This window comes from Sesamum indicum, linkage group LG13, assembly GCF_000512975.1.
Source record: "Sesamum indicum cultivar Zhongzhi No. 13 linkage group LG13, S_indicum_v1.0, whole genome shotgun sequence".
Classification (NCBI taxonomy): Eukaryota; Viridiplantae; Streptophyta; class Magnoliopsida; order Lamiales; family Pedaliaceae; genus Sesamum; species Sesamum indicum.
Window position 1 is genome coordinate 3,784,324 of NC_026157.1, and position 11,939 is coordinate 3,796,262.

General features: G+C 34.4%; 1 protein-coding gene across 1 annotated transcript; it reads left to right on the plus strand.

Moving 5' to 3' along the window:
• LOC105176373 (8-hydroxygeraniol dehydrogenase) lies at positions 3,975-6,901 on the plus strand. Its single transcript, XM_011099154.2, has 5 exons — positions 3,975-4,240; positions 4,446-4,559; positions 5,578-6,091; positions 6,185-6,338; positions 6,422-6,901. Exons 1-5 carry the CDS (start codon positions 4,143-4,145, stop codon positions 6,622-6,624), a joined length of 1,083 nt encoding a protein of 360 aa, XP_011097456.1. The 5' UTR covers positions 3,975-4,142; the 3' UTR covers positions 6,625-6,901.

The following is an 11,939-nucleotide window of genomic DNA, read 5'->3' on the forward strand; positions in this document are numbered from 1 at the left end:
AAATTGTCAACTTTGCTCTTACTATATTTTTTTATTTTTTTTTAAAAAAAACTTCAAAACTTATAAAAATTGAATAGGATGGATGAAAAAATTTAAAAAATATATATATATATATCCGCTTCGTCCAAAAAATAATAAAAAAAATTAAAAAATAAATAAAATTATAATTTTTAATCTATAAGGATATTTTGGTCAGTTCATCATAAAAATGGATGAAATCCAAACGAATTAAGCTAATTGTTAGATATTATTAAAATCAGGGAGTATTAATAATTTTACCAAACAACAAAAAAGTATTTGTAATTACGCAAAATCTCATAAAATAAATAAAATTATAATTTTTAATCTATAAGGATATTTTGGTCAGTTCATCATAAAAATGGATGAAATCCAAACGAATTAAGCTAATTGTTAGATATTATTAAAATCAGGGAGTATTAATAATTTTACCAAACAACAAAAAAATATTTGTAATTACGCGAAATCTCATAAAAAGTCATCATATGTTGCATTATGGAAACTATTTTTGATATATATTTGAGTTATACCTAATAATTTCCCAGTCGACATAGTGCTTCTAATTCCGACAATTTATTTCCTAGTCGACATAGTGCTTTCTAATTCCGACAATTTAGGTAGTTAGATTTTATATAATTCATTCTTTATTTCAAATTAATTCAAATAAATTTTCATAAAGAAACCTTAACAAAAAAAAATAGGTGAAAAAATATATATCATAGGTGATAATAAATTAATTTGCTAAAACGATACATATATTATTAATATAATGGATACGGGTATCACACACACATCATATATATGTAATATATAAATAAATTTTAAAAATATAAAGCATTATTTAAAATATCAATGGAACTTACCTTGAAAAATTTACTTGCAATTGGCATAATGTGCACTCCTAGTACCATTTCGTGGATACAAAGATAAAACAAGTGTAAATTACAGCTATTTTTCTTAGAATTTGCTATAATTATAAAGGATAACTACACTCTTTTTCCTTAAAATTTGGTGTAATTACACATAGACAACTTGTTATTTGAGAAATTTGGTGTATCTAGTACATCTGAGATTTGTTTTCATCTAATAAATAAGTTTCTCTATTTAATGAATTTGTTGATATTAACAAAAAAAATCGGAAAAAAAAAAACTATATGTACCCCAAATTAAGTGATTACTGACTTATAATAGGTCAAACAAGTTTTGTTTATGATCAAATTATTATTATATGTCTTCACGCTATAATGCATTTGAATAGGTATATCTTCACTGTTATGTGGGTAGTTTAGTCCAGAAAAATTTGACTTGTAATGAGTCAGTAATAAATCAATCGAAGGTAAATATCAATTTTCATTCAATTTTTAATTTTTGGTTAATATCAACAATTCAGTAAATTTTAAATAATTGAATGACTTATTTGACAGATGAAAGCAAATTTCAAGAGTGCTAAATATAATTTTTCGAATCACAAGAGGTCTACGTGTAATTACACCAATTTTTTTTTTTAAAAAAAAAACTTTAAGTTACCCTAAAAACAAAATTGTTAAATAAAACATTAAATGTTGTTCCCACCTAACCCCCAACTTCTTTATCCAGTGCATTACCCACCTACCAAGATCCACTCATTATTGCCATAAAAAATCATACTTTATGTTTCTTTAATTTTCATCAAAATATCGTGGAACGTGAGAATCATAATACTCAATATTAAATTTTTTTTTTTTTTTAAACACCCGAAGGTGGGGAAAGCTTTTCGGAGTCCCCGTCCCTTCTTCATTGAAATTTACCTAACAGTCATCACTACATCATTACTGCAATAAAATTATAAACGGAGGAGTACTACTCATTTACATTGTAACAATTTCTTCTAGTGACATTATGTTTTGAGTTTCTGCTGCCATCTTCTTTTGATTTGCCTTGTCCGAATTCTTGGGCCATAAGAGTTGCTCCTTTGTTTCATCACTCGGTTTTTCTCCTCTGGATTCTTGAGTAGGTAATCCTGTTGCTCGTCCATAGGGAATTGATTTCTGGACAGTCTGGTCGGAGTGGCCAGCTCCTGTAACAGCTGCTCTGCGGATTCTGTATCAACTGGGTTGCAATTAATCAAGCAGATTAGATCGCGAATCTTCAAATGCCTTGGCGTTGCTGTAAATATTAAATTAAATTAAATGTCTATAAAGACAAATTAGGAAATTGTTTATAGAAAAATCAATCGTAGTTTTATAATTTTGTGGGACGATGCTCCCTATGTTGGAACCTTGACTCATTTATCAAGTTCTTTTGTTGTTTTCCTGACTAATAACGTGCTTTTTGTTTTTGTTTTTTAATCAAAAAGAAATTGATTATAGTTACATAATTATTAACAAATGTAATAATAATTTATATTCTTGATGGAATTTAAACAGAAATTTATGTAATGAAATATTTTTACCAATTAAATTAAATATTATTAATTAATATTTTTATATTCATATTTTTATTTTTGAGTGTCTACATTATAAAAGAAATCGTATTCTATTCATTTATTATCATTTATAAAAACTAATTGTTGCACGGAAGTGATCCTCAAGAGCATACAAAAAATATCGCGGGGTGAAATAAAGAGAACTGTGTAAGGAGAGGTTAAAGAAAGATATCCGTGAAAAGAAAGAAACGTAGAGTAATATGTAGAAAAAGTTATAATTATAAATTTATTGAAAATATTAAAATTACTATTATGATCGATTTTTTTAAAAAATAAATAAATTAATTAAAAAATAAAATTAAATATTTAAAAATTAATACGATAATTTTTTTTATAACAATATAGATGTTGAACTTTAAGAAAAATTGTTGTTTTTAGAACTAATATGTTTGAGAAAATTCCAACACTTAGTATAGCTCTAATATTATTAGAGAAATATTTTTTAAAATTTTGGATTTCAAAAGTAAATTTATTGCATATTTTACTATGCCGAATATTTCAAATAACATCTAATATGATTCAATTCAATTATGCAGAAAAATTTTATTATTTTTTAACGTATGAACTATAGGACAATACATTATGGATATAAATAATTCATAATTATATAATAATTAATTACGAGCAATTTATACTACCCATTATATTATTTTTTATGGTGTTTGCAACCGTTTAAAATAAGTATTTTTTAGCTTATTATTGAAAATTTATTAAAAAGAGATTTTTTGATTTACGATTTCTATTTTCAAACTGTTTATTTAGCTTCGTACAAACTTTTACAACTTATTAATAAAATTATAAATTATTTTTTCAAACACTCAAACTTCAACCTTTCTTTTAACTTTTTATATTTTGGTATATTTTTTTTATGTCAACGTACCATCTCAACTTTACAAAATTTTATCTTTTTCATTTATAATTATTTTTCAATCAAATTTTTTTATAAAAAAAACATCATATACAGTATACATGTGATATTTAAAGGTTAGGTGATGCAATATTTCTCACATATGCATAGCATGTGATGTTTTTTCAACAAAAAATCAACGAGAATCGGTCATATGTGACAATGTGCAAAATTTCGTAAAATTGAGATAGTAAATTAATAAAAAAAATAACAAAATATGATTTATCTAACTTTTGTTTTTAGACACCATTTTAACTAGCTAAATTTATAATTTTCTCAACAACTTTTTCACACTACAAAAGCACAAATTATTGCAGACACCCACTAAATGAAGTAAATTATAATTATTTACAATTTTTATAAAATTTATATTAAAATTAAGTTCATCAACTTCACCATGTTCAAACTCATAGGACATAATTCTCCATCTACAAAGTGTAACATTTACTCCTACAACTGTCCTTCAACGGTTCAAAATGTGTAATTAATTTGCACAATAATTGCACTGTATTTAATTCATAATATTATGACAATATAGGAGCTACCAATTTGGACTCTTGTAAGAAATTTCTCATAAGCCATGACGCTCTCCTGTATTGATACCTCATGAGCAACGTCACACATTGCGGCCTGCGTGATCTCTTCGCTATAAATACCACCCTTCACCCTCTGTGCTGGGATCCAAGAACCCTTCTCATTTCTGCTTTAGTTGATTCGGTCGTCTGAGGTTTTCTTGAAAAACAGCTTCTGAAAATGGCGAAATCACCCGAAACAGAGCACCCAGTTAAGGCTTTTGGATGGGCTGCCAGAGATACATCTGGCTCCTTTTCTCCTTTCAAGTTCTCAAGAAGGTTTTAGATCCGAAACCGCTTGCGTTTGAGTCAAAAGTTCTGATTTTTGTTTCACTTTACCCATTTTTAGTACTGGGAGTGGTGAAAGTTTCCAACTTTGTTGCTCTTTTTTGCTTTGCTTTTTCCTCAGTATTTGGGCGTTTGGGTGGTTGACTTTTGTGGGCTTTTTTTTTTTTTTTCTGAGGTATTTGGTGTGATGGTGCAGGGCCACTGGTGAGCATGATGTGCAGTTCAAAGTTATGTATTGTGGTGTTTGCCATTCGGATCTTCACATGGTCAAGAATGAGTGGGGATTCACCCAGTATCCTATTGTACCTGGGTAAAGACTCAATCTTGTGTGTGTTTATTGTAAAGTCTGATGCAATCTCTATGGTCCTGCATATGGTTATAGATGTGTTACTTGTGCTTTTATAGTGTGTTTTGAGGGATGCAGCTGTTGTAAAATTTGATGCAATCTCTGTGGTTCTTGATATAGTTGTAGATGTGTTAATTGTGCTTTTATATTGAATCCCATCAAGAAGTTTGAGATTCGGTTAATGTCAAAGTATGGCTGATTCCTAGAATTACCTTTTCCTTTAAGGTCGACTATTTACCTCAAAAGTAAAATTACATATTGGTGAACTTGAATTTATTATTGTAGGTGTTGAGGTAAAATATTTGACTATATTCGTCATGTTCCGTTGAAGAATATTCATATTTAGTACTTGTAGTTTCATGTGCTTGGATCTGCTGAAGGAAGTGTGGGTTTTGGGGGAAGTTGTTTGACTTATTGAATTGATGCCATCTTGAAAGTTCACTTTGAACCATGGAAATTTTGATCCAATGATATGGTTATTGTGTGATGTTAAAATGATTAACAGGGTAGAAGTGTTAGAACCAAGAGGTTGTGCGTTTGAGTCCCATAAATGTGGGTGTTTGTCTACTTTTGTAGTAGTTTATTCTTTCTTGGTTTTATTTGAATGTAGTCTTCGAGTTGGAATTATTGATTTATTTGATTGGCCTTTGATTTTTGAATGTATTGAATAATATAATGAATTGTATCCTTACAAACATATGTTCTGCCATTGATGCTTGTGAAGAATTTCATATGTCATGTATTTGTTGGTAGATTTGATTCATCTCTTTGATAGGTAATAAGCAATGGACGAATGTTTTCTGAGTGCTTTTGAACTGCTTCTGGTTTCATTTCATCTTATTCTTTTTAACTGAAACATGATCATATATATATATATATATATATATATAGGTGGATGCAAAATCATGAAATTTTAAGTGAAATAATTATAATGTTCCTTGAGGAAAAGGGGCTATTCATACTAATGAATTGTTTGATGCAGACATGAGATTGTGGGAATAGTAACTGAGGTAGGTAGCAAGGTGGAGAAATTCAAGGTTGGGGACAAAGTCGGCGTTGGATGCCTGGTTGGATCATGCCGCGAATGCGACCAATGTGCTAGCGATCTTGAAAATTACTGCCCCAAACAAATACTTACATACAGTGCGCCTTACACTGACGGAACCATCACCTACGGAGGTTACTCTAATCTCATGGTTGCCGATGAGCACTTCGTTGTCCGTTGGCCTGAGAATTTGCCCCTCGACATTGGCGCTCCTCTTCTATGTGCTGGTATTACTACTTACAGCCCGTTGAGGCACTTTGGACTTGACAAGCCGGGACTGAACGTTGGTGTCGTTGGTCTTGGCGGGCTTGGTCACGTAGCCGTAAAATTTGCCAAGGCTTTTGGGACTACGGTGACGGTTATTAGTACTTCTTTGAGCAAGAAGAAGGAAGCGATTGAAAATCTTGGCGCAGACAAGTTTTTGGTTAGCCGTAACCCAGAGGAAATGCAGGTAATTTACCCAAGACTCTGCTAGAGTGAACAGTAAACATTTCTACTTGGATACAAATGCAATTAACTTACATGTTACTCGACGTGTGAATAGGCTGCAGCTGGAACCTTGGACGGTATCATTGATACAGTCTCGGCAACTCACGCAGTTGCACCATTACTGAGTTTGTTAAAGCCCCACGGGAAGCTTATCTGTGTTGGAGCTCCAGAAAAGCCCCTTGAGCTACCCGTTTTCTCCCTGATCATGGGTTAGTTACCCGGTCCATTTTCTGATATTTCATTACGGTGGCTTATGTAGAAATTTGACGATAATGTCAATAATTGTGAACAGGGAGGAAGTTGATAGCTGGCAGTGCAATTGGAGGGTTGAAAGAGACGCAAGAGATGATTGATTTTGCTGCGAAGCACAACATACTACCAGATGTGGAGATTATCCCAATAGATTATGTGAACACAGCAATGGAGCGTCTTTTGAAATCCGATGTCAAGTACCGGTTCGTCATCGACATTGAGAATTCATTAAAAGCGGAGTAAGATTCTTGCAACTGTCTGGGACCGCAATAACAGTTTTTGCAGCATATCTTGGATTCTCGAGATACTTTCATCGTCTTTGTTCGACTGGTGCTCATGCTTTTCTTTCTTAGTTTCATCCGCTGCTTTAGAATAATGAGTGGCTGACGGAAGTGATCGTCATGTTGTTATCATGCTTGCCGTATTTTTGTGGTGATCAATGTATACGGCAATTGTATTGTTAATTTGCATCGTGAAAGGGAAATATGACTTACATAAGCCGCTTGTTGTTTGCCTTGCATTATTCCAGTGTTGTTTATTTCTCCATTACTCAGTTTGTCGCAGCTGCAGTTTATGTTTAAGGTTACAGCTTCACACACCACACACACACATATACATAATATATGTATATATATATATATATATATATATAGAGAGAGAGAGAGAGAGAGTAGATATGCGAAAGTTGATGGAACAAGGAGGCGATGTTATTATGCAAAGGATGAAAGAAGAATGGTCGTTATGCAAGAGATGATACATCACCTAATACATTATTAGTCGACATAGTTCTGTAAGCAGTCACTTTCTTTACCATAGATTATGATGTTATGTTCTTGATTCTTACCACCTCAAACTCTATGTAAAATCGTGTAATAAAGGTAATATATAAAGGTAATTACAATGGATTTTTATAATATTTGTTATTTAAAAAAAATTAAAATAATCTCTAAAATTAACAATCGTTTAACAAATACCCCTCGTGACAGTTTATTGAAAGGAATGTTTGTTAGACTTTGATTGATTTTATATAGCTATTTATTGTTTTTTAATAATGAAGAAATATTTATAATTAAAAAGAATTTTAATGAGAATTTATTATAATTTATTATATATATTTGAGTGATATATATAAGTACAGTTTTTTTTTTACTTTATGCCCATTTCCCTTAAGAAAATTCATCGGACCACATGTCCTTGGGGCGGACCATAGGTTACATATTTTTATGTATGGATGGACCCAAACCTACCACGACAACGTGGGATAAACGGGTTGTCGTGTGGCCCATTTACTTTTAAATGCCGCCACCTAACCAAGTAATTAGTAATTAAAGCTAATTATTTAGTACAAATAATTTCCCACTTTCAATTATTAATCTAGCTATAATGCGCAATGTCTTTGAAACAGGCATAATATGCGGCGACATTACTAGAATTATCAAGGATGAAGGTTAATCAACTTCCTATTTAAAGAGTTGTACGAGGATGGAAAATTTCGCCCTAACACTCTTTAAATTTGAGATAATTATGAATATTTATTCATAATTTGATAAATTCTAAATACCTCTATAATATTTAATAAAATTATGTAATCCTTTAATAAAAGTACGATGAAATGTGTCCCAAACGTTCCTCTTTTTACATAGATGGATTTTCGGTATGCATGGAGCAACTAAAAAATTTGGATAATCTCCCTCTAGATTTTAACTACACCTTTCTATTTTAATCTTTGTTTTGGTCGTATGCGGTTTGATCCACCTTGTATGGTTTAACCCACCTTTTGTACCGAGGTTTTAATCTTCTTTTGGTTGTATGCGGTTTGATCCGCCGCATGTGGTTTAACCCAACTTTTGTACTGAGGTTTTAATCCTCATTTTGGCCGTATGCGGTTTGATCCGCCTTTTAATTGTCCAGGTATTTGCCTTGACTATTTGAACATCTACCTTCATGACATTTCTTGAAACGCTTTATTCGCTAGATAACAATGGATTTGCCTAGAATACAAATTCAGGACTTTATTCTCACACTGATAATAGTGGACTATCTCCTTGACATCTTAAGAATAGAATTTCTTCAAATTCTGCAATGTCCAAGTGTGTGGCACTTCTTTTCCTTCCAATGTAGCTAACTTATAGGTCCCCTCTTACTGTATACTTTTTACACGGTAAGGTCCTTCTCACTTAGGCTCCAGTTTCTTGACAGCTAGTTGGACTTCAACTTTTTTTAACACCAGTTCCCCTACTTGAAAAGTGCTCTCTTTGATAGTGGAATTATACCTGCAAATAACTCTTCTCTTATAATTTTCCAATCGCATTCTGGCCGAACATCTTCTTTCCTCTATGAGATCCAAATCCAGTTATCCTGCCTCCTCGTTTTCTTGTTCTTTGTATTGGGTCATTCTGATAGTAGGTTCAATTACCTCAGCTTGGATGAGAGTATCCAAACCGTACACAAATAAGAAAGGAGTTTCACCAAAACTGGTTGAAGAGGTGGTGCAATATGCCCATAAAACTCCAAGCACCTCGTCAACCCATCTAGATTTCGAGGTGCCTAATTTGGTTTTCAGATTTTGTAGGAGAATCCTATTGCTTACCTCAGTCTGGCCATTAGCCTTCGGATGACCCACTGAGGTGAAGACTTTTTTGATTTTTCATTGGGCACACCAATCCTTGGACTTTCTTTTCTTGAAACTGAGCTCCATTATCTGAAGTGATCTTTTATGGCACTCCCAGGCGACACACTGTGTTCTTCCATACGATTGGATCATGACCAATTCCGTGATTCGAGCTATTAGTTCTGCTTCTATCAACTTAGTGAAGTGATCAATGGCCACTACAAGGAACTCTTTTTGCCCCTTAGACAGGGGAAGGGTCTGACAAGATCAATCCACAATAATCAAAGAGCCAGGCAGGTTTGGTGAATGCAATCTTGACTCTTGGGGCATGGTGTAGGTTCCCATGCATTTGGCAATGGGAGCATTTTTTGACTATTTCATACTATCTTTTTATATGGTTGGTCAAATATACCCGTTTCGAATGATTTTCTGGGCTAAACTTCTTCCTCCCGAGTGATTTCCACAGCAACTTTTATGAATTTCTTTCACTATTTCCCATGCTTCCTCAGATTGCAAGCAACGTAGAGCGGGTAAGGTGAAAGATTTCTTGAAGAGATATCCTCCTTCTATTAAAAAAAAAAAACCGTGCAGATACTCTTCTTATCCTTTTAGCTTCGTTTTCATATTTAGGCAACCTACCATGTTCGAGGAAGTCCTTGATGCCATCCATCTATGGTTCGAGTCTATCTTTGCTTATCTGAGTCACCTCCTATGATTTTCCCTGGGGGCTTTTTGTAAATTTGGATTAAGTCCCAAGCTCCGAATGCTGAAAAACGAGTTTTTACTCCTTGTAAGAGTCTCCTCAATTTGCCATCTTTAGCTTCGTATCTTGCCAGCACTTCGTACCCCAAGAATAGCCCGTTTCGTCCATCTCCATGTCTCAAAACCATCCCAACAAGTTAGCAATGAATGTTGCAGCATCCAAATTCATTTTGTTGAATGGTAATTCATGCACGTGCAGAAAGGAATCAGATCGATACAAATCTACATTCATAGGGTTCTCATTCGGTCCAATATAGTTAAGCACCACGATGTTCTTTTCAAAATTCCACCAACACCCTTCCAATATCCGACTCCTATCGATGATGTGGTTGAAGCAAATTAGGGATCGACCCTCTTTCAGCTGTTTAATCTCCATGCCCTTCACCGGATTAAGCATGCTCATAAGCGAAGTGGAGAGTGCTTCTAACCATGGTTGTTTGGGGGATAGAAGTCCCCCACCAGGTACGTATTATGCGATTCCGTATTAGCATTCCAGAGCCCATCAACTATAACTACTCCGACGGACTCCGCATTTGTTAAAGAGAACTTGCGCGCCATCTTTTCACAAGCACATCCTATGGCCCCGTAAGGAAGACACTGATGCCCTCTCAGCAACCCTATGCCCTATTGATAGCAAAAACGGTGACCTACAGGGTCCTTCACGCCCTCAAAAGAGAGCTGTGTGATCCCAAAAGGAGTACTCAAGCAAATAAGCCCCTGAAAAAGAAAGAACACAAAGTGAATATAACGTAGAAAAAATGCCAACGACCAGGCCACAAAAAGACTAGGAACAACGAAAAACACAAGAAGAAGCAAACTAAAAAACGAAGCAAAAAGCTAAAAAACAACCTAGGCAAAACCCTAAAAATAATACCTTAAGCGACTCCAGTCCCTAATAGACAAGTAACAGAGATACAGTCAGAAACTCCCAAGCACCAAACAATATCACCAGGAGCGCAAGGAGGGTGAGGTCCTAGAACTCGTCGAGGTTGGTGTGGGATCAAAAGGTGTCTGTGGTTTGTCGGAAAGAAACTTATTAGTTTTTTTTTTTTTTTTAATTGAAACCACCCAGAGGGGGGGGGGGGGGGGGGGTTTTTGGGGGCCCCCGCTACAGCGGGGAGTGCTGACTCCCTATCATTTCTAACAAAGCTGTAAAATCAGGAGTACTACTCCCTTACAAATATTCGCCCAAAGCATAAACGAGGAGTACTACTCCCTTACATTAAATCGCAAAAGCATAAATAAGGAGTACTACTCCCTTACAAAAGTAATACTAGCTAATGTGATATACAGAGTTGGAGGCGATAATCCAGTGTGTCAAAAAGTTTCTGCCACTACACTCAAATTATCGATTCCAACTAGCATTTATAGATCAGGCTATACAAGAAATTCAAAGATTGTCGCCAAAAGTGATACATCATCAACAGTTGTAATAGATAAATAGGGGAGAAGCTGACTGAATATTAGTCACATGAATCCTCAGCTTTCAAGTCAAAATGATGGAGCAAAACAAGTCAAAGTATGAGCAACAATGCAATATCAACGTGTGTACCAAATTATGGCACAATCTAAGCATGCTCACAAGACAAAAAGGAATGAGATTGCACATAACAACCACAAAATAGAAGTACGCAATTAAGCTATAGAGTAGGCAAACAATAATGCAGTAACGAACACAATAAAGCAGCTTACCCAGCATTCACGCGAAGCTAAGGCAAGGTAACAAGTAACCTACTCAAGGGGGGTCAACAACAATTTTGAGTCGAACGTGTGGGAGGCCACATGAGTCAAGGTTAATAATACCTTTCACTGTACCTGGGAGGTGTTCCTTGGTAAGGATGCTAAGTTGTTGAGATGTACATGCTTGATTGGCTAGAAAGTCCGCCGCTTGGTTTCCTTCTCTAAAGATGTGAGAGATTTTATAATTGATTTGCCTCAACAGTTTGCGAATGCTTTGAAGGGTGATCTGATGGTCCCATGACCCTTGTCGTGGTGAGGAGATGAGCTTGATAATAACCATTGCATCCGTTTCAATCCAAATATTGTGAAATCCCTTTTCGATGCATATTTTCAGTCCTCTGTGTATAGCTCGAAGTTCAGCCTGGGTGTTAGAAGTAATGCCAAGAGGTTCTTGAAAGGCAAAGATCACTTGACCGAGATGATCTCTGAGGATTCCGCCCGCGCC

Bases quoted from the DNA above. Each gene is read 5' to 3' on its own strand.
- LOC105176373 (XM_011099154.2), top strand. From the start codon at position 4,143: ATGGCGAAATCACCCGAAACAGAGCACCCAGTTAAGGCTTTTGGATGG. The intron at 4,560-5,577 runs GTAAAGACTCAA...TGTTTGATGCAG, and splicing joins CAGTATCCTATTGTACCTGG to ACATGAGATTGTGGGAATAG. The intron at 6,092-6,184 runs GTAATTTACCCA...ACGTGTGAATAG, and splicing joins GTAACCCAGAGGAAATGCAG to GCTGCAGCTGGAACCTTGGA.